Below are 23,777 nucleotides of genomic sequence, written 5' to 3' on the forward strand. Positions count from 1 at the left end.
CAATTCCTCCAATCAGGAGTGAGAGAGAATCATGTGTGGGACGTCATAGGCTCCATGACCCCTTAGAAATTAGATCTGGTTGACATTGCACCCAAGCATGCCATCCATTACAAGTCTCTGAAAGCTATAACTTTTTTGTGCATCGAATCCTTTCTGCTTATGTAAAGAAACAAAATACAGGAGCCTTAGTTGGGTGCTTAAAGTTTAGCAATATTTTTGAAGGTGCTCTTTGTAGGGGTTCATGCACAGACTAAACATTTCTTAATGGATAATGCATGGCATATCTTTGGAGAATTCTATGGAAACATAAATGGCACTGACTCATACCACCTCAATTCTCCTCTTTCCTTCTAGGTCAAAGACACAGGGGTCAAAGTTCAGTACTCCCAGCTGACCCAGGAGGAGCTGATCTCCCTGGTGGTGAAGCAGCAGGACCAGCTCTCCAAGAGGGACAACAAGATCAAGGAGCTGGAGCAGTACATTGACAACCTGCTGGTGCGCATCATTGAGGAGCAACCCAGTATCCTGATGTCCATGAACTCACTCAAATGAGACGTCTAGAAATATATTATAATATATATTTCTCCGTCCTGTTCCTAATCATTCAGAGCAAGGCTTCCTAGATGTTTATCTCCCTCAATGCCTATATGTTAGGCTGTTTGAAGAATTCCTGCTTGCCTCCCAAAGAACGTTTCATTCACCGATGTATAACATACCAAGCACTGGCTTTGTCTATTCCTACTGAACAGATGCACTTTTGATTGTTCATTAACATTTTGAATGTTGTCTAGTGTGCAAGGCTCTATGGTGTGTATATTAAGACCGTATAAGAACATGAACCAAATCCACACAGGCCTGTTGGGAGGTTCTGTACATTTTTGGCAGTTGATTTGTCTTTCTATTAACGGTTTGATGTGCTTGTAAGGAGGAGTGTGATATGAAGGCAACAACACTGAAGAAGGAATTGAATAGTAAAAAATGAATAAAAAAAGAAAGCAACAGAACAGAGACACATTGAGTTTGTATATTCCGTAACACTATGCAGACAGACAGGTATAATAGGGGTCATACCGGTACATGCTTATGACAAGTATTATCATTAATTACAATCCCATTATAATGAGCTATATCTGTCGGTAAAGGGTTACTTCGTATTATTGGTTGTCTGTGAACTAACAAAAATTATGTGGATATTATTCCGTTACTGAATAACTTATACGTGTTGTACATATTGAAATGTCATTTTCTTATATTAACTTTATGTTAAAGCACTTTGAAGAATAAATAATAGAAAAAATTGTAGTCTAAAGAAACATGGATTAATAATTAAAACAATTTAGACTACCGATAAACCAATTTAGACTACAGACAAACCAGGTTTAGACGATCACTATGCCTTTGGATGAATGCACTCTCAATTCATTGCAATCACCCTGACAGGTGCAACTCCACAAGCAAATTGCATGGGTGTAACATATGGACATTTTCTAAAGGGGCATTTCCTTGTGAAGAAAGCTATTGTTATTATAGGTAGATAGCAAGATGTGTCTGCCTTTGGTCATAGGAAGGATTACTGTATAGTTGGGTGAAAGTCAGTGTCTTCTGTCAACTTATTGCCTATAATTTTTTACAATTATGAAATAAATACTTATTTTCTATAACATTTATTTAGCCTCTGGTTGGAGTAGACCCACACCTCTCTCTCTCTTTGACTATTACTTCATGAAGCACTTTAAATCACATTTTCACTGTTCACACTATGAATATAGCAGCTATATTATGCTGTTCCAATGGGAATGTTGCTTTCAAAAGGAGAACTAAGGTAAGGGTGGTAGTGTGCAAGGCTCGATCGAGTTTTGGATTATGAGATGGAGTTACTTTGGAATGCCGCAAGCAAAGTCTGAAGAAGAGGAATACTGGGACGGGCACAGAAAAGTGGATTTCTGAGGAGGAATGGAGAAGGAAGAAGAGGTCAAAGAGAATGAGGAAAGCCGAGGTTGGATTTGAATTTGAGGAAGATGGAGATGGGGTGTCAAAGAAGACTGGTGTCAAGTGCAAACAAAGTGAGCTGTGCACCAAACTGAATTCTGGAGGGGAAATGGAAGTGAATGAGGGCGAGTTAAGTGAGGTGGAAGTTGTGGTGAAGAGCTCGGAACCTGAGCTTGGCATCAATGGACATAAAGAAGAAACTGTTCTAGTATGAGAGATTTTTGGAGAAAGTAGATCCTTGCCTTTTGGGGCATACATGTTTGGTTTCAGGGTGGGTGAAAGTAGTTGGGTGCAGTTGAATCAGTAACTTGTGAACTTGGGTGTTTCTTCTGCCAGAGGGAGCGGGTGCTCCGTGTCACTCAACTTGGGTCAGCTTGCTAGTCAGAGTAGTGCAGAAGGTGTTGTATGCTGAGGCAGTGAAGAAAGTAGAGGAGGATGGGTCAAGGGTGAGGGATATGGAGAGGATCCCTGTGAGTTGTAGATCTGTGCCAGCACAGAGGGATAGGCCAACGAGTGATATATGCTTCTGTAAGGTTGGCTTCTTAGCGTTCATAGCAATGGTTATTAACTGTAACGTAAACAACAGAAAATATATGTTGTGGTGTCAGATGCAGAGAAGCATTTGGGTATATGAGATTTGACTTCAGAAAAGTTACAGGGCGTTATGAGTGGCGGTGTTTCGTCCTCTCAGGTCATTGGAAAGCTGCAGGAGCAGAAAGGGTCAAGGTAGTGGAATGGGATAGTGGATTTTTATTGAGTGTAGGGTTTAGTTGGAAGGGGATTTTATTATTATACATTATAAAATATATGTATTATTTTTTGTTTATGAAAAAGTTGTATAGGTGTAGGGATAGTTGGTGGTGCAATTTGTTGCTTTCCCCGCCTTCCTTTTAATTTTTGTATCACAACATATATCGTACTTGACCACACACTACCGCACAGTAGGTGGCGGCATGCACAAAATAAATGTGTGAACGCCATGATACCAAAGAAGAAGAAGAATTCAAAACTTTCATTCGTCATTCACAGCACATGAATAATAATTGTAAGTGTTGGCTGGCTCACAATCATATGTTTTGCTAACTAACATAGCTAGCTACATTTAGCCTGCTATCTATTTAAAGTTAAGATAGCTGCTATCTGTCAGAAGTGGGTTTTGTATTAAAAACTAAAAACAATGTTTTAAGTGAGAATAGGCATCGGTCTGAAGCTGAAAATACATGAGCACCACAGTGCCTATTTCACCGATGCTCTACCAAGGTTTTCCAGCACACAGCTTTGACCTACTACAGTAGCTAGGTGTAGCCAGGTTGCTTAGGATTCAAATTCTCTCAAACAGCCTAATTCATACTTAGAGGAGGTGCTGCCAAAATAATGTGATTTGTACCACATGCAAGCTAAAGTATTGGATTCCTTACACACCACAGTAAGATATTATCCCATTATGCTAACTTTTCATGCTTTTATTGTTAAATGAAAGCAAACTCTAGTGGTGGTTTCTTTTCAGCAATTCGACCATGGAGGCCTGATTCACGCAGTCTCCTCTGAACAGTCCGGCACCGACAGAGATGGCCGCCTCGCTTCGCGTTCCTAGGAAACTATGCAGTTTTTATTTTTTTTTACATGTTATTTCTTACATTGGTACCCCAGGTAATCTTAGGTTTTATTACATACAGTCGGGAGGAACTACTGGATATAAGAGCAACGTCAACTCACCATCATTACGATCAGGAATACGACTTTCCCGAAGCGGATCTTCTGTTTTTCCCACCACCCAAGTCAATGGATCGGATCCCAGCCGGCGAACAAAAACAACGATGCCGTAAAAGGGCGAAGCGGTCTTCTGTTCAGGCTCTGGAGACAGGCACAACGCGCATCGCTCCCAAGCATACTACTCGCCAATGTCCAGTCTCTTGACAACAAGGTTGATGAAATCCGAGCAAGGCTAGCATTCCAGAGAGACAAAAGAGACTAACGTTCTTTGCTTCACGGAAACATGGCTCACTCGAGACATGCTATGGGAGTCGGTACAGCCACCTGGTTTCTTCACGCATCACGCCGACAGAAACAAGCATCTTTCTGGTAAGAAGAGCGGCGGGGGAGGGGGGATTATGCCTTATGATTAACGAGACGTGGTGTGATCATAACATAATACAGGAACTCAAGTCCTCCTGTTCACCTGACTTAGAATTCCTCACAATCAAATGTCGACCGCATTATCTACCAAGAGAATTCTCTTTGATTATAATCACAGCCGCATATATTCCCCCCCAAGCAGACACGTCGATGGCATCCATATGGAATCCATATATCCTGAGGCTGCATTCATTGTAGCTAGGGATTTTAACAAGGCTAATCTGAAAACAAGACTCCCTAAATTCTATCAGCGTATTGATTGTGCTACCAGGGCTGGTAAAACCCTAGATCATTGTTACTCTAACTTCCGCGACACATATAAAGCCCTCCCCCACCCTCCTTTCGGAAAAGCTGACCACGACTCCATTTTGTCTTCATCACGGATTACAAAAAGAAAACCAGCCCCGTCGCAGACCAGGATGTCTTGCTCCCAGACAGACTAAACAACTTCTTTGCTCGCTTTGAGGACAATACAGTGCCACTGACATGGCCCGCTACCAAAACCTGCGGACTCTCCTTCATTGCAGCCGACGTGAGTAAAACATTTAAACAGTGTTAACCCTCGCAAGGCTGCAGGCCCAGACGGCATCCACAGCATGCACAGACCAGCTGGCTGGTGTGTTTACGGACATATTCAATCAATCCTTATCCCAGTCTGCTGTTCCCAAGGAAGCTAAGGTAACTGAGCTAAACGACTACACTCACTTCAATAGCACTCACTTCAATCATCATGAAGTGCTTTGAGAGACTAGTCAAGGACCATATCACCTCCACCCTACCTGACACCCTAGACCCACTCCAATTTTCTTACCGCCCCAATAGGTCCACAGACGACGCAATCCCAACCCCACTGCACACTGCCCTAACCCATTTGGACAAGAGGAATACCTATGTGAGAATGCTGTTCATTGACTACAGCTCAGCATTTAAAGCCATAGTTCCCTCCAAACTCGTCATCAAGCACGAGACCCTGGGTCTCGACCCCGCCCTGTGCAACTGGGTCCTGGACTTCCTGACGGGCCGCCCCCAGGTGGTGGGGGTAGGTAACAACATCACCTCGCTGATCCTCAACACTGGGGCCCCACAAGGGTGCGCTCTGAGCGCTCTTCTGTACTCCCTGTTCACCCATGACTCCGTGGCCATGCACGCTCCAACTCAATCATCAAGTCTACAAACGACACTACAGTGGTAGGCTTGATTACCAACAACGACGAGACGGCCTACAGGGAGGAGGTGAGGGCCCTCAGAGGATTGTGTCAGGAAAATAACCTCACACTCAACGTCAACAAAACAAAGGAGATGATCGTAGACTTCAGGAAACAGCAGAGGGAGCACCCCCTATTCACATCGACGGGACAGTAGTGGAGAGGGTAGTAAGTTTTAAGTTCCCCGGCGTACCCATCACGGACAAACTGAATTGGTCCACTCACACAGACAGTGTGGTGAAGAAGGCGCAGCAGCGCCTCTTCAACTTCAGGAGGCTAAAAAAATTCAGCTTGTCACCAAAAGCCCTCGCAAACTTTTATAGATGCACAATCGAGAGCATCCTGTTGGGCTGTATCACCGCCGGTAACTCTGATGAATTAATTCTCTGCAGCAGAGGTAACTCTGGGTGTTCCTTTCCTGTGGTGGTCCTCATGTGAGCCAATTTCATCATAGCGCTTGATGGTTTTTGTGCTGAGCTGATCTCTCCTGCGTTCTAGTAAGACGCAAGCAGCAGTAGCTAAAAAGTAGTAAGTAGTTGAAAAAAAAAATGGCTAATTAGCTAAGTTGTCTGTGATGAAATTCAAACTAGCAACCTTTGCGTTGTCTTAAGTAACCATGTCTTTTGTAACCATACCAAAGTTAACATATCATACTAAACTGAGCATCACAGATTTACATACAGAATAATACAGAATGCTTCGAGACCAGGTTGCACCTACACACTTAGTCAATCCGCATTTTTTAAAATCCAATGGTCATTTTATGGGCGCTATAGTCTTGTTTTAATATGACGTCTAGAATTTGAGCTAGGTAGGAGAAAGAAATCCTCTTAAAACTCAATTGCTAAAGACCCTGTTAAAAATTCTGGTATGTGCATCTTGGTAAAGGTAGGATGACGAGAGGTAGGATTGTGTTGTGTACCTCTAATCAAGTTGATTTGTGAATTTTCGGCGAGATTGGTGTCATATTGATATGATGATAGGGAGATTTGAATTTAACACTAAGCTTCAACCAATGCCTATAATAGACGTGACTATTGTCGGGTCTATAATGTGTAGATTGTGGCACTGTGGTATCTGAAGTTCTATTCACCACATGATGTTGGTGGCACCTTAATTTGGGAGGACGGGCTCATGTTGATGACTGGAGCAGAATGGGAGGAATGGTATCAAAAACATTTATTCCGTTTCAGCCATTAATATGAGCCGCCCACCACTCAGCAGTCTCCACTGCTACTCCCCACCACCTGAAGTGAAGACACAGGGCACAGGTAGCTAGTTAACTAACTATGGTTTATCTGTCATCTTCTTAGCTAAACGATGTATGCAGCTGCCTATAAGAATGTGCTTTTCTTCTGAATGTTAGTCAGTAAGGCTTGAGTCTTGGTCTGTAAGGCCATTCAACATCTTTGTCAAACATCATTGTTTGTGACTGTGATTTAGCTAACTGAATACTTTGTGTTTCCTTGTCTGCTTGTTTTGCTCCTGTAGATGTCAGATACAGGAATTGCACAGAAGAGGACAAGACGCTATGCCGGGATCAAATAAAAGGTAGGAACGGCAGTTTCCCTGTAGAGAAATACTACTACTGTTTCCTTCAACTTGCTGTTGAGCAACTGACACAATGTGAGGGTTGGATATGACAAAATACTGTGTCTTTTAATAATGTTTGGCTGACAATACTGTATCACTTCTTTAAAACAGGCATACACCTGGTGCGTGCTCTCTGTTGCATTCTTAGACTTACCTTTCTCATGGAAGAGACTGCAGAGACCTATTTGAAGCAGTCTAATGAGCACCTTAACTTAATCCTGGTCAGCCTGCAGAAGAAAGAGGCTCTGGTGGGATTCTGCGTGCTGGCCCATCACAATGGGTACCATGAGTTGTCTCATCGCAAAGGGATCCATGAGTTGTCTCATCGCAATGGGCACCATGAGTTGTCTCCTGGAGACAAACCCCAGGCTGATAGGCGTGGTCTACCAGGAGATGGGGAAGACTCTGAAGATAATGGCTCCACCACCACTATCATTGAACAACTGGAGACACACTGTCAGGCGTAAGTGTGTAATCATTCACCTCAACTGTAAGCATTAGCCTTGATTGCCTGATAAATACATTTCCTGACTAAGTACATGTTGTTGTTATTAGGCAGACATTTGATGCTTATTGGGCAATTCCATGGTAACGGAATTACACTTTGACTCAGATGACGGCTGATTTTTTATGGAATATCTACTTAGGCATACAGAGGCCCATTACTCCTCATCAGCAACCATCACACCTGTGTTCCAGTGGCACGTTGTGTTAGCTAATCTAAGTTTATAATTTTAAAAGGCTAATTGATCATTAGAAAACCATTTTGCAGTTATGTTAGCACAGCTGAAAACTGTTGGGCTGATTAAAGAAGCAATAAAACTGGCCTTCTTTAGACTAGTTTAGGATCTGGAGCATCAGCATTTGGGGGTTCGATAACAGGCGGCTCAAAATGGCCAGAAACAAAGACCTTTCTTCTGAAACTCGTCAGTCTATTCTTATTCTGAGAAATTAAGGCTATTCCATGTGAGAAATTGCCAAGAAACTGAAGTTCTAGTACAATACTGTGTATTACTCCCTTTACAGAACAGCGCAAACTGGCCCTAACCAGAATAGAAAGAGGAGTGGGAGGCCTCGGTGCACAACTGAGCAAGAGGACAAGTACATTAGAGTGTCTAGTCCTCAACTGGCAAAAACTGGCAGCTAACTATTGCCTCACAAGTCATCAACTGGTACCTTCATTAAATAGTACACGCAAAACACCAGTATCAAAGTCAACAGTGAAGAAGCGACTCCAGGATGCTGGCCGTCTAGGCAGAGTTCCTCTGTCCAGTGTCAGTGTTATTTTGCCCATCTTAATCTTTTATTTTTATTGGTGAGTCTGAGATATGGCTTTTTCTTTGCAACTCTGCCTAGAAGGCCAGCATCCTGGAGTCGCTCATAAAAACCCCCAGTTTAAAAATACAGAAATCATCCCCGTATGATGTATTTTGCAGCATATGATACAAAGTGCAGCATCATGTGAAGCAAAATGCATCATACGGTGAACATGTATATATTTTGAAAGTTACATATCTTTAAAACTTGATTAGTGACAAGTGAAATATTTTGGGACTACGTCAACAATGGACTAATTAATTAAATACCTAAATATAGTTTTTGGGTGGAGTTTTCCTTTAAGATATAATTTTGTTGCATTGGAACCACTGCATCCGCCAATGTCACGCTTCCACATCTGCGGTGAAATGTGACAGAGCAAGGACAGAGTTTGTCAGACCATGAGACATCCTGAAAATCGGTCTGAAGCGTCCGAACGGTTGAGACTCTCATGAATATGATGGTGTTCTCCATTTTGCTCTATGACCCCCACATTTGTCTTGGGACTCTGTCAACTTCTGTCCGAACAGTCCGAACAGTTTGGCTATACACTAATAAGAGTGGCTATACACTCTTTGGAAAGGTGAGACTCTGTTTTGCTCTAGGATGCCCACAGGCCTCACAAGACTCTGAAGGTCCCCTGGTACCAGTTTAAAAAATGATTAGAAGTACATATGTAGACCGTTAAGTGGCAAAAATAAGGGGTTAAATACATGTAAAACAAAATAACATGTGTTTCCTGATCTTTCTTATATCTCTCAGATATAGATAGGACAGACACTTCAGAACAAACTTCATTTTGATAATATTTTTGCCACTAACGTTGTTCCATGTACTGAATTTGTTATTTAATGCATTTGTATAGGCTAATAGGAGTAAGGCATACAATTATTTTTTATTTGTATATCATAATTTGTATTTATTTATTTTACACTTCAAGGTGTCTTAAAGTTCAAAATCAAATGGCTAAATGATCCCTGGTATGACTTTCTTAAAACAATTCCACATAGCTTAGTAGAACCCTCTCCCCCAGCTTAGAAAGGTTGCAGATTTATTTTACCTTTATTTAACTAGGCAAGTCAGTTAAGAATAAATTATTATTTTCAATGACGGCCTAGGAACAGTGGGTTGCCTGTTCAGGGGCAGAACAACAGATTTGTACCTTGTCAGCTTGGGGATTTGAACTGCCAACCTTTGGGTTACTAAATACTTATTTCCCACCATAATTTGCAAATAAATTCATAAAAAATCCTACAATGTGATTTTCTGGATTTTTTTTCCTAATTTTGTCTGTCATAGTTGAAGTGTACCTATGATGAAAATTACAGGCCTCTCTCATCTTTTTAAGTGGGAGAACTTGCACATTTGGTGGCTGACTAAATACTTTTATGCCCCACTGTGTATATATATATATATATATATATATTATTTTTTGGGGGGGGGGGGTTTAGATTGTACAGAAGTTGTGTGTTGGTCATCTAGATTTCAGCTCTCTATAGGCTGCTCACTAAAGGCAGACCAATTCTGATTTTTTTCCCACTATTTGGTCTTTTGACCAATCACATCAGATCTTTTCACATCAGAACTTTTTCATAGCTGATCTGATTGATTAAAAGACCAATGAGTGAAAAATGATCAGAATTGGATTTCCTGTGTAAACGCAGCCTCAAAGTCATTGTTGCTGAATCCACATCGTTCTCAAGTGTGTTTGTTGCTCTCTATGGATTTATTTGGATGCTATTGGGTGGTGTGAGGATTGTTACTGCATAGGCCTAACACATTAACAGAATATAAAATCCCTAATATGTGACCATGGCAACCATACGTGACCACAGCAACCTCAGATGGAATTTGTGGACAGTCATACAGATCACTGTTTACTTGTTTAAATAAAATATTAGTTTTTTGTTTACTTGTTCTTGGATTGTTCTCTAGTTAACTGCAGTCTTGCCTCTAAATATTCCATTTACTCCTTCTCAGTCTATTCATTATGGTATTTACGTCTACAAACTATGCCTAAAAACTAACATTGCATTTAAGTGATATAGCCTAATAAGTGTATATGAATCAGTCCTGTGTAAATATTGTTCTGTGCTGTAATTTGATTTAATTAAGTTTTTAATGATTTAAGACATTTGCCATCTGTAATACATTAAGCTTATTAGCTTTTTTTTCAATCAGCAATTGGCCAATTCTCAGTGTTTGTTTATTCAGAATTTTACACATAATTGCATGCAATCACTTAAGGACAGACATTTTATATGGCATGACACAATCCACAGAAGGCCATTTATTAGGCACCATGACATTTCACTAAATGTATTGAAAGTGGGGAAGGTTTTTTGTGGTTGATCTAAAAACCATTAAGAATCAACACCTCAGTTAAACTATAATGCAGTCATTAATGCAAGCATGAAGTGGGAAGCATGACCTCAGCAAATGCCTAACAAACACTTAATTACATTAGAGTTTTTTCTAATTTTATACCATTTTTCTCCCTAATTTCGTGATATGCAACTCCACAACGGGCTAGGGGGAGGCAAAGGTCGAGTCATACGTGTCCCCCCGTCCGTCCGTCCGTCCGTCCATCCAAAACCTCCCCTAACCCGGTCAACGCTTGGCTAATTGTACGCAGTCCTATGGGACTCTCGGTCACGACCGATTGTGACACAGCCTGGGATATAACCCTGGCAGTAGTGATGCCGCAATACCGCGATGCAGTGCCTTAGAACGCTGCGCCACTCGGGTAGCAAACAATTCTAAATGACTATTTTCAGAAGCGGTGTACGTTCCCCAGAGACAAAGATGGGTAACAGACTGATAAGACTGCAATAAAAATAGGGATGTAACCATGGGGGAACAAACACTACCTACTGTTTTATTAAGCATGTTTATTCACAGAGTGGAGACCGAGATTATATCTGTATTCATGTCATTAAGCATGTCATCCACTGCCAAACACCAATCTGGGGACCAAACCTGCATTGACTATTTACATTGACATTTTAGTCATTTCGCAGACGCTCTCATCCAGAGCGACCTACAGTTAGTGCATTAATCTTAAGATAGCTGGGACAACTACTACCCTCTAACCTCAGCAGACAACTGTCCACCTGGAGTTATGGGGGATATCGCGTATGTAGAAGCAACTATTGTGTGAACAGTGCTTAGCTGCCTTGAAATTATCCACCAAACCTCTCATTTTTGGCAGATGAATCTCCTGCTTGCTGATGTTTCCTGGTGTTAAACATTGACTGTGGCTGTGCATAATGGCCTTCAAAATAACATTTGTTTGGTGGTCCTGTCACCTCGCCTCCTCTTTCTCCCTCTCCTTCCCTCTCCCTTTATTCTTTCTCTTGCTTTTTTCTCTCTTGTGTTACCTTCATATTATTGGCATTCAATCAGTACATTCATTCTTTCCAGGCAATCACCTCATGCATGTTCAATTGATTTGTTCATCGAAAATTACTAGGGAACCACCTAATATCTCTGTTATCAGCTGTAATTCACAATTAACTCTTGTCATATCCACATTAGGTCAATAGCAAATAATCAGAAAATTGGACCTAAAACATGTTTACACTGGTATCAGAGATCTTCTGTCTCTTCTCTCTCCTTGTCCCTGCACAGTCACAGGGCCACGCTGGCTGTCGCACAGTGGTTGGCAGGGATGCCGATGCGGCGGTGGCAGGTGAACATCTTCCTCAGTTCGGCGCGGAAACGGTCGTGCAGCCAGGCGTACAGGAAGGGGTTACAACAGGATGAGCTCATGGCACACAGATGGCACATTAGTTGGATGAGCAGGAAGTGGCGCTTGTTGATGAGGCGGATGTCAATGTCACGCAGTACGTTGAACACGTGAATGGGCAGCCAGCACACCCCAAAGGCCGCCACAACCAGCGCAACCAGACGGAAGATCTTCCGCTTCCGGGCTCGCTGTGCCTCTGCCTGGTCCCGGGTCCGATGTCCCGGTGCCACACAGTTCCTCAGTTTGACAGAGATGCAGAGGTAGGAGACACAGACGGCAGAGAGTGGCAGGACGTAGGTAACCAGCAAGGTGCTGTAGGCGTAGGCTAGCCTCTCCTTCTCCTGCCCCAGCCAGAACTCCTCGCAGATGGTGAGGCCCTCCTCTCTGAATTCCACGTGGTAGGTGTGGGCCACAGCTGGAGCCACCAAACCACAGGACAGCAGCCAGATCCCTGACAGCACATAGGCACAGGTGGCCACCGAGGTGCGCTTCTTCAGAGGATGCACAGTGGCATAGTACCTGGCAGGGACACAGAGGGACAGTAATATTGATTTATTCATTGCTTTGAAAAACATTTTCATAAAGATCAATAATTACAATTGTATTATTTTACATACTTTTTGGTATTTCAGTTCATTTGAAACTATCCAGTCAAAACCGATGGGCTTTTTGTTATCTCAAGACAGAGGGACCCACCCACCTGTCGACAGCAATGGCGGTGAGGGTGAAGACAGACACGTAAACTGTGACTGGCTGGATCAGGAACACCAGGTAGCACATAAACCTTCCAAACACCCAGCCACGGGGGTTGAAGGCATAGGCCAGGGTGAATGGTACACAGGTCACACACATCAGCATGTCTGAGAAGGCCAGATTCCCGATGAAGAAGTTGGAGACATTGTGCATCTTGCGGGTGCGGCAGATGACGTAGAGCAGCAAGTAGTTCCCCAACACACCCACCACCACCACCAGGGCGTAGCATGGGATGATGAGCAGCTTGAAGCTCTGCAGCAGAACCACGTCTGCAAACAGGGAGCTGTGGTTGGCCAAGCCGTTCTGGACAGCCACCTCAAAGACTGAGTGCTCCTTAGTTGCCTCTTCGCCTACAGAGGGCAGCAGACCTCCAGTCCATCCAGTGCCACTGCCTTCCATACTGTAACCGATTAACTACACAGCAGTAGGGAGCCCTGGGTACCAGCCACTTAGCAGCTTACCATGGAAGAGGCAAAGCACAGGGGTTGGGGAAGTTTTAGTGACAAACAATGAGAATAAAATGCTCATAACTGGAAAACAATGACATTCAAACAAGTGAATGATGTAGATCCTAAATTATTGTACACTGAACAAAAATGTATAGGCAACATGTTAAGTGTTGGTCCCAGGTTTCGTGAGCTGAAATAAAGGATTGTGCGGCCTGTACAGGTATTAAAAAGTGCCACACCTTCAGATCTTTCGTCACAAATAAAGAATACACCATCAATAGATTAATTACATGTCGATCTAACAATGTAGTGCATCTACTGTCTTGTCCATGCGCTCAGACAACTGCAGTTACGCATCAATGAGCAATGCATTACTATCCGAAGAAATTACCTAAAATCACCAGTGGCCAGACATTTTCAAGGGCCTAATCATGCTGTGACTGATCTTAAGTTCAGTGCCATTGACCATGTTTGGTCAAGCCACAGATGCCGCAATACGGATGAGCGCCTACTCCAGTGGGAAGCGAGATGGATCTTCTACTTAAAAACTCTACACCCCAAAGGGCTTAATGAGGAATTGGACTGTGTATGTTTCCAGTAGTGTTGTCTACACGCACCAGCAGTCTCCCCAGTATTTCATATCTATTGCTTCTGATATTGCTATGTAGCCCAGACTGTTGTCTCTTTCCAGTTATATGTGACATTTGAATTGTCCAATTTTGATACTGTTCTATATATTCCTTGTTAATATGCATTGACTCCCGATTCGCCAGTCTCTAATTAACTATCTGCTTGCACCTGTTGCACCTGTTACACACATCAGGTGTGTCTTCTTAAGTACGTGTCTTCTTAATTTGTTTGTACAGCACTGATGAAGGCATAATGCCCAAACGTATGCTCCTTCCTTTTTATTTGTTACAGTATATAGCTCCTTGCACTTTCACGTTTGTATTCTTTCGAGCATGTATTAAATTAATGATATTATTTTTGCATCTTGGACTCCTTGGGTTAATCCTCTTCACGGTTTTGAGTGAGAGTACTTTTTTAACTCTATAGATATTTTTCACTCCCACGCACCCGCCGACCTTTCATTCTTGCCTGAGCCTAAACCTCATACTGACTTTCTACTGAAGTAAACGATCCCAGAAATTTTCCATAAGCACAAAAAGCTTATTTCTCAAATTTTGTGCACATTTGTTTACATCCCTGTTAGTGAGCATTTCTTATTGATCAAGATAATCCATCCTCTTGACAGGTGAGGCATATGAAGAAGCTGATTAAACAGCATGATCATTACACGTGCATCTTGTGCTGGGGACAATAAAAGGCCACTCTAATATGCAGTTTTGTCGCACAACACAATGCCACAGATGCCATTCATCCGCCGCCATCACCTCATGTTTCAGCATGATAATATACAGCTTTATGTTGCAAGGATATGTACACTATTCCTGGAAGCTGAAAATGTCCCAGTTCTTCTGTGGCCTGCATACTCACCAGACATGTCACCCATTGAGGATCAACATGTACGACAGCGTGTTCAGTCATTGAAGAGGAGTGGGACAGCCTTCCACAGGCCACAATCAACAGCCTGATCAACTCTATGTGAAGGAGATGTGTCGCGCTGCATGAGGAAAATGGTGGTCACACCAGAAACTGACGGGTTTTCTGATCAACGAAGGTATCTGTGACCAACAGATGCATATCTGTATTCCCAGTTATGTGAAATCCATAGATTAAGGCCTAATGAATTTATGTCAATTGACTGATTTCCTTATATGAACTGTAACTCAGTAAAATCTTTGAAATTGTTGCATGTTGCGTTTATATTTTTGTTCAGTGCACATGAGGTTGGTGGCATCCTAATTGGGGAGAACAGGCTTGTGGTAATATCTGGAGCAGAATAAGCAGAACAATATGAATATATGGCTTTCTCCTTTCCTTCTTTTCCTTAAATGTCTTCTATTCTGCATGAAAACTAATCATGCATGCAGCATGATTGGTTGAGGACCGCAATGAAGCCCATCAACAAAGTTGAAGCAATCATTTCAATAATTACTTGTGGTAATGGACATTTTATAAGAAAATGTCAAAGCTTTTACTATTTTTTGAAGGCTTTCATACAACAAAATAATTCATGAAATAATAATTTTCTGAAATAACACATGATTATACAGTACTGAAGGTATTGGTAAAGGAAGGACAGTCACATTTTGAAATCATTAGAAAGGAGATTAAATGACAAAATAAAGTCCTAGGCAAGACAACAAGCTTTATGGATTTCTCAAAGATGCCTGACAGACCCCCTTAAAAGAAAGTATCACCATGATTAGAGTTGGCACTATTGTCCTATAATCGTGTAACCGACAATTATGGGAAAAAAACATGAACTTTATTGAACTCTCCTTTATTTTTTTAAGTGTTCCACTCCGCTAGCCAGCACCTCGCCTAAATAGGTGTGCGTTTCTTTCGCCTCTAGATTATTCTGAGAAAAAAAAACTGCCATAATAGTCTTAATAAATGTATTTTAGGGGTGGGTTAATCTTTATTTTTAAGTAGATATAATATATTCAATACCATTTGTTTGTTGTTGACATGAAGTGAGTAATGTTGGTAATCATTTTACAGCATTTTTTATTTAACCTTTATTTAACTAGGCAAGTCATTAAGAATGGTATTTTATTTACAATGACGGCCTACCCGTTGGGAGGAGAAACTACTCATTGTATACATTAGGTATATCGTAGCTAATTTATAAGGATGCATTATGATGCATTTCAAGCAAAATATATATTTTTAATATTACAATTATGATTAGAACTGTCAACATTTGCATCACACTTAGTCATTACCCTAAATTTCATAATCGTCACACCACTAACTGTGATTGGATACGAGTGTGACATTTGGTTTAATGGTTGAGTTTAATTGTTGTGGTTTTCTCCAAACTATTACAGTGACCATGGGCCAAAAGCCAAGTTTTCAGATGACCCCTGAGAACACAGACACAACCAATAGATCAATCAATATGGACATTACATTAATCAATCAAAACATATGTTTGTAGGCTTTCTACAGTATGCTAATTAAAGTAGATTCATTCTGTAGTGATTAATGAGAAAATATTCTAAACCCCTTCATAAATTTTCCTTTAATTTACTAAACGACTTGAAAAAAAGAATATCATGAATCCATTCCCATGGCAGCTGTACCATATTTAAATAGCTTTAGGGAAACACGTTTTGAGGAGAGGTAGCTCTTGTGAAATGTATAGAACTTTCCACGAAACTGATATTTTATAGTATAAATGCAGGGCTGGCCCTAGCCTTTTGGGGGTCCTACGAGAGATTTGGTTGGGGGCCCCCCACCTCGCCGGCAAAACATTTTAGAAGACCCCTCTTGATGGCATAGAGATAAGTATTATTAGTATACATTTGTTTTAACGCACATTTCCTGAAATTCTACAAATTTTGTCCATGGGGCATAGATAACATTTAACAATTTTACAACATATTTCATGGAATTCTACTAATTTTGCCTCAGGGCGGAAAGAAAAAACTTCAGTTTTACAGCATATTTCCTGAAATTCTACACATGCCATGTTAATATGATATCTGAGTAAGAGTGACTAACACTATCAATGGGGACCCCCTAGAAGTCGGGGCCCCTGGACATGTGCCCTTCATGCCCGGTCAGTAATTTTGGCCAGTTTAGATTTAAAAAATGTTAGCTGACATGGGCTATTTGAGTGACTGTCAATGACTTACATAAGAGGAAAACTGCTGATTCACAACCGCACTTTGTGTATTACACTATCCTAACAGTAAGTTGAGACCCCGACTGATTTCCTACACGTATTTATTATATTTTTTGGTCAGGGGCCCCCTAGCCTAAGCAACCTCATGTCGCCTATGCCCAGGGCTGGCCCTGTATAAGTGCATGCCTGGCCACTCAAACAGCTGTAATCCCTCCCCCAGCTAGAAATGGTCAGTGTTTTAAGACATCAAATATACAGTATCAGTCAAGAGTTTGGGCACACCTACTCATTCAAGGGTTTTTCTATATTTTTACTATTTTCTGCATTGTAGATTAATAGAGAAGAAATCAAAACTATGAAATAACACATACAGAATCATGTAGCACCAAAAAAGTGTTAAACAATATATAGTTTATATTTGGGATTCTTCAAAGTAGCCACCCTTTGCCTTGATGACAGCATTGCACACTCTTGGCAGTCTGTCAACCAGCTCCACCTGGAATGTTTTTCAACGGTCTTGAAGGAGTTCCCACATATGCAGCACTCCATCACTCTTCTTCTTGGTCAAATGGCCCTTACACAGCCTGGAGGTGTGTTGGGTCATTGTCCTGTTTAAAATGAGTAGGTGTGTCCAAACGTTTGTCTGATGCTGTACATAGAGCAGTGGATCCAATTAATATCTGAACTATCCCATCCCATGCAAGCTTACCACCACATGTAAGCCTTATTAACTTAGTGCCTTTGGACTTTAATGTAATTGCTGATAGTTCAGATTGCTGACATGCCTGCATGACCATCAATTTTATGTACAAGTACCTCTGGTTAATAAAATAAAAATAATGAGTGTTGTAAAATCCTTAATAAATACCTTTAATATGATATGATGTAAATCTCCACATATCATTCAGTAGCTTGGATATGCAGAGTCAGTCACACTCAATATAAACTAGTTTATGGTAAGGATTGCGGCTGACTGGATAGATCAGTGATTGGAGGAGTAGAGAATGCAGACAGTCAGTCAGAAGCATTAAACCTATTGTCCAAGACAACACAGACAATTTGACTTGGATGAAAGATGTATATGAGTCTTTATGCTGAAGATACAGATATCTTCAGAACAAATCTGCAATGTTTAAAACCTGCATTTAATAGATCTGTACCCAAAAATATTATTACAATGTTCAAATAAAGTAAGGTTTAATGAGGTTTGGCTGTTAGTCATTTTAATTAAAATCAGATTGATTGTCTCCTGGGATATTTTTTCAGATTTGCTAAATGGACAACTGTAGGATGAAGGAAATAAAGGTTTAGACGTGTATTCAATGTGGGATCTTGTTCTAATAAACATGTCAAACAGATTGTAGTTGTACGATTGTTATACTCCTATTACTACAACAACTTACTATACAGCTGCAAAGTAACCTGTTAATGATAACCACAACAACAGTAGCCTAATATTCTGATTATATCACCAACAAATCAGTGGGGGAAAACACTTGATCAAACCCTGATTATAGTAAAGATAATAATGATAATAATAGTAAATAATAACTGAACTCAACCTAAGTCTTACCTTGCTAATGAAGTAAAAACGAAAGCTGCAATTCTTCACAAATGAAAGAAACAGATATATTTGATCAAAGACGTGGTACTTCAAGTGCAGTGAGCAAAAGGTGAAGTGAACTCCTTGAAAGACTGCGAACGTTCGCCAAGTGCGCTCTCGACACACTCATATCCTGAAAAGTGTAGAGTATACTGTTGCTGATATGAAGCGAGAGAGAGCGCAAGAGAGAGAGAGAGAGAGAGAGGGAGAGAGAGAGACGGGCGGTTTATCTCCAAGTTAGTGGTGGAGATTTTATTTTCTCCAGAGTCAGACTCGATTATACATTTTATTATAGTTTTAGTAGGCCTACCTGTAATTGGCTGCCCATAGGCTATATAATACTAATATCAGTTGCCTGAAATCATCTGCACAACTTTCCCTGACGGCAATTTATATTCAATTATCCAGGCGCAGAGCCGTCGGCAATACAATAAAAATATTCAACATGCTCATTGTAATCATGCCTTTGAGCAAACATTTCTACGGAACCTTTCAGATTGTTGTTAGATGGTTTTGGGTAAAATACAAACCTAAACCCCATTTGAGCACCGTCCACGGCACCGTGCACTTTATTATATTTTGTGTTGGCCTATGTATGCGTGATATGATGATGATGCGTTGGATGTTGATGTAATGCCGCGTTCACGTGCTAGCCGAAACTAGGAAACTTAGAAATTTTCGACTTGCTAACTGGTTGAACGTGGTACGTGAATCACTATTACCAGTTAAACACTTGGACATTTCAATTTCCTAGTACCGACTAGAACTTAAACGCGACATAACTCCACAGTTGCAGACTCGGCTACCTGCTGAAGATGTTAAACTCGGGAAGCTCATTACAAAGTTCTCACAAAATTAACCCCATCTTTAAAACAATTGCTGAATCTCGGCCACAAAAAAAGGAATCCTGGCATTACCAGGATTCCCTTTTTTTGTGGCTGAGATTCAGCAATTGTTTTACAGACCCTGCAGGGTGTGTTTTGACGAAACCAATTTATTGGTCAAGATGTATCTGTTCAAGTCCATTACTTACAGACACCACATGGTCCTCTTGTGTCAGTCCTCAGTGTGCACAGTGATGAGGCTGTTGTTCCAATTGTTCAGTTGGTTGGAGAATGCTCCTGGCAAATCCAAGCTTTTTCTGCAATGCTCAAGTGGAAGGGACACCTTTGAATATAGATATATACATAATGTGCCTCAACACTAAGGGCTCTATTAAATCTGTAAAGCTCAAGTGTTAGAAATCGAAAGGTAATTTCCAGGGGTGCAACTTTGGTTTTAGAAGTGTGGGGGGCAGCATAACTTGGTGGGGTTTTCTGGGGGTCCTCCCATTTTTGGTGGCATATAAAGCTCCTTTCCTACATTTCTACACAATCTAATATGACCCATGGCCCTTCTAGCTGTCTCTATTTAGAACAATAAAGTAAGCAAAAATGTCCAGTCATAAAGATAAGTAAGAGATCATTGTTAAATCTGTTTAAGTGAGTGATAAGACTGAACTAGATCAATGATAATTAAATAATCACTACTGTGTTGCACCTTTAATCAATACCCTAACAAATGACTAGCTCTTACAAAAAAGTACAAAGACTGTTGATTGTCTTTATTAATTAAGACATCCTCGATATCAAATTTCAGCCAGACCGCCAAACCAGCCCGAGCCGCCTGCATGCCCATCCCCCACCAGTCTAGTCAATAAATCAACTCTCTCCCCCACAAAACTTTCTTATATGTCTCAAGGAATGGTTTGGAAAACAAAAGTTTTATAAAAACACATATTCACCTACACATTAACACACAAAAACAGTACACCATGCATATACAGTTGAAGTTGGAAGTTTATATACACTTAGGTTGGAGTCATAAAAACTCATTTTTCAACCACTCCACAAGATTCTTCTTAACAAACTATAGTTTTGGCAAGTCGGTTAAGACATCTACTTTGTGCATGACACAAGTAAGTTTTCCAACAATTGTTTACAAACAGATTATTTCACATATAATTCACTGTATCACAATTCCAGTGGGTCAGAAGCTTACGTACACTAAGTTGACTGTGCCTTTAAACAGCTTGGAAAATTCCAGAAAATGATGTCATGGCTTTAGAAGCTTCCGATAGGCTAATTGACATCATTTGAGTCAATTGGAGGTGCACCTGTGTATGTATTTCAAGGCCTACCTTCAAACTCAGGGCCTCTTTGCTTGACATCATGTGAAAATCAAAAGAAATCAGCCAAGACCTCCAAAGAAATGGTGGGACCTCCACAAGTCTGGTTCATCCTTGGGAGCAATTTCAAACGCCTGAAGGTACCACGTTCATCTGTACAAACAATAGTACGCAAGTAGGAACACTATGGGACCACGCAGCCGTCATACCAATCAGGAAGGAGATGCGTTCTGTCTCCTAGAGATGAACGTACTTTGGTGCAAAAAGTGCAAATCAATCCCAGAACAACAGCAAAGGATCTTGTGAAGATGCTGGAGGAAAAGGGTACAAAAGTATCTATATCCACTATCCACAGTAAAACGAGTCCTATATCGACATAACCTGAAAGGCCGCTCAGCAAGGAAGAACCACTGCTCCAAAACTGCCATAAAAAAGCCAGATTACGGTTTGCATCTGCACATGGGGACAAAGATCATACTTTTTGGAGAAATGTCCTCTGGTCTGATGAAACAGAAATAGAACTGTTTGGCCATAATGACCATCGTTATGTTTGGAGGATAAAGGAGGAGGCTTGCAAGCCAAAGAACACCATCCCAACCGTGAAGCACGGTTCATGTTATGGGGGTGCATTGATGCAGGAGGGACTGGTGCACTTCACAAAATAGATGGCATCATGAGGCACAAAAATGATGTGGATTTATTGAAGCAACATCTCAAGACATCAGTCAGGAAGTTAAAGCTTGGTCGCAAATGGGTCTTCCAAATGGACAATGAAGCATACTTGCAAAGTTGTGGCAAAATGGCTTAAGGACAACAAAGTCAAGGTTTTGGAGTGACCATCACAAAGCCCTGACCTCAATCCTATGGAAAATTTGTGGGCAGAACTGAAAAAGCCTGACTCAGTTACACAAGCTCTGTCACGAGGAATGGGCCGATGGGCTACCCAAAACGTTTGACAATTTAACGGCAATGCTACCAAATACTAATTGAGTGTATGTAAACTTCTGACCCACTGTGAATGTGATGAAATAAATAAAAAGCTGAAATAAATTATTCTCTCTACTATTATTCTGACATTTCACGTTCTTAAAATAAAGTGGTGATCCTTACTGACCTAAGGCAGGGAATTTTTACGAGCATTAAATGTCAGGAATTGTGAAAAACTGAGTTTAAATGGCTAAGGTGTATGTAAACCTCAGACTTCAACTGTATTTCATATCATAGGCCTAATACTATTGTAGAGCTCTTTTTATCTGCACACAATATAGCTGGTCAACCCGTCCTGTCCCTAGGGGTCTACAGCCCTGCAGCGCCCCATCCCAAGTCACCCCACTCAGCTTTAGGATCTTAGTAAAACATTCATGATTGGTTTCAGATGTGTTAGGTCAAAGGCCAGAGTGACAACCAACAGTACGGCAGACCCCCAGGGCCACGACTGAGCAGCCCAGCAGATAGGGATTGCCTAAATAGTTATCTCTCCTGACGTGGGCATGTTTTCAATACAGGGCATGTTTTCTTGGACATGTTTTGGGCATGTTTTCAATACTGTATTCCATATAAGGCATCCAGACCTTATGAAAGTTGCTCAGTATACCCTTAATCTTGTAATAATTAAAGTCTAGTGATACTCAACTTGACATTTCTTCCATCCACTGCGGGAGGATAACCAACCTTCCAATTAATGACAATGCATTTCTTAGCCACTATAAATGATGGATTACAGTCTCCAGTATCAACATTTTCAAGCAAACAAAAACAGGGACAAGGGATAATCTGTAGACATGCTGAGATGGAAGAACATACTCTTTGGCAGAATTCAGCCAGCCTTCACAAGACCATTACATATGCAAATATGTCCCCTTTTGTGTTTTACACCTCCAGCTGTCACGTTCTGACCTTAGTTCCTTTGTTTTGTCTTTTGTTTTAGTATGGTCAGGGCGTGAGTTGGGTGGGTTGTCTATGTTAGTTTGTCTATGATTTTCTATTTCTGTGTTTGGACTGGTATGGTTCTCAATCAGAGGCAGCTGTCAATCGTTGTCCCTGATTGAGAACCATATTTAGGTAGCCTGTTTTCCATTGTGCTTTGTGGGTGGTTGTTTCCTGTTTAGTGTTTTTGTTTCACCTATCAGGACTGTTTGTTTGTCGTGTTTGTTGTTTTGTCTAGTGTTGCATATTTAATTCAATAATATTAACACTTACCACGCTGCACCTTGGTCCTCCTCTCCTTCCCCAGACAACAAGTGTTACAGAAGCAGAATAATCACATTTCTGTATGCATAATACTGTATCAATTCACTGATTACTTTAATATACTGCAAAATTCACCTGAGCTCTGTAAACTGGTCTTCCTTGGCTGTCTGACCCTGCAGGGACACCTGTCAACATTTGATCCTGCTAGACATGATGCGCATAGTGCTGTGTAGTGACTGTGTACCATGACAGTGAAGCCTGTACAGCTGTTTTTACTGTGTCAGTGTAAAAAGTAGGGAATTAGTTAGCGAAACTAAAAGATTAATAATGTTATATTGCTATACTAACTAAACAATACACACTGCGCTGAAACAAAATGTCAGAATATCGGTATTCAATTGTTTGGCCGCTTGTTTTATCATTTGATTCAGGTCTAGTGTGATTGATGCAAAAATAATAGCTAAAGTTACTGAGCTAGCTCGCTAGCTAATGTTAGACAACTTTTGGCTAGCTCTGCTAGCTAATGGTACAATGGTACATCATCAAATGTACTTATGTTAAAACGGGACAAAACAAAGGCTACAAAACATTTCCATACACACAACAGCTGTTAAATACTGCTACCTGACAGAAAGCTAGAGGCTAGCTAGAGCTGAACTGGCTGTAGTAGCTGCTAGCTAACTAGCTTCTAGTAGTTCATTCACTTCATTCAAGAGGGGATGAAACATTAGCTAACGTAAAATGTCAGTTACACTACTAGCTCGACACTGGGAATAAATCGTATTTTCTTCTGTCAAACGGCAGTTACCTTGCCAGCTAGATCAGTCAACTAAAGAGTAGCCAGTTTCTGCTCTCCTTGCTTTTACAACT

At 41.0% G+C, this 23,777-nt stretch overlaps 2 protein-coding genes across 3 annotated transcripts in view; one reads left to right on the plus strand and one right to left on the minus strand.

Moving 5' to 3' along the window:
* Positions 1 to 1,663, plus strand: part of LOC112257592 (rab11 family-interacting protein 1) — a 36,179-nt gene extending 34,516 nt beyond the window's left edge. For both annotated transcript variants that reach the window (XM_024431279.2, XM_024431278.2), the window contains one exon: positions 355 to 1,663. In XM_024431279.2, the coding sequence (XP_024287047.1) occupies positions 355 to 552 (198 nt within the window). In that variant the 3' untranslated portion in view covers positions 553 to 1,663. The remainder of the gene's footprint in view (positions 1 to 354) is intronic.
* Positions 1,664 to 10,825: 9,162 nt separating this feature from the next.
* LOC112259329 (prolactin-releasing peptide receptor-like) lies at positions 10,826 to 13,464 on the minus strand. Its single transcript, XM_024434043.2, has 2 exons — positions 12,689 to 13,464; positions 10,826 to 12,507 (listed from the first exon to the last, which is right to left on the minus strand). The coding sequence occupies exons 1-2, from the start codon at positions 13,138 to 13,140 to the stop codon at positions 11,871 to 11,873; spliced, it is 1,089 nt and encodes a 362-aa protein (XP_024289811.1). The 5' UTR covers positions 13,141 to 13,464; the 3' UTR covers positions 10,826 to 11,870.
* Between the last annotated feature and the right edge of the window lie 10,313 nt (positions 13,465 to 23,777).

The sequence above is a fragment of the Oncorhynchus tshawytscha genome, linkage group LG09 (genome assembly GCF_018296145.1).
Source record: "Oncorhynchus tshawytscha isolate Ot180627B linkage group LG09, Otsh_v2.0, whole genome shotgun sequence".
In the NCBI taxonomy this organism is placed as follows: Eukaryota; Metazoa; Chordata; class Actinopteri; order Salmoniformes; family Salmonidae; genus Oncorhynchus; species Oncorhynchus tshawytscha.

What these genes read in the sequence shown, in the direction of transcription:
- LOC112259329 (XM_024434043.2), bottom strand. Translation starts at nt 13,140, where the DNA reads ATGGAAGGCAGTGGCACTGGATGGACTGGAGGTCTGCTGCCCTCTGTA. An exon ending in ACCGCCATTGCTGTCGACAG is followed by an intron (nt 12,508 to 12,688) that starts GTGGGTGGGTCC and finishes TGTCCCTGCCAG; the next exon opens with GTACTATGCCACTGTGCATC.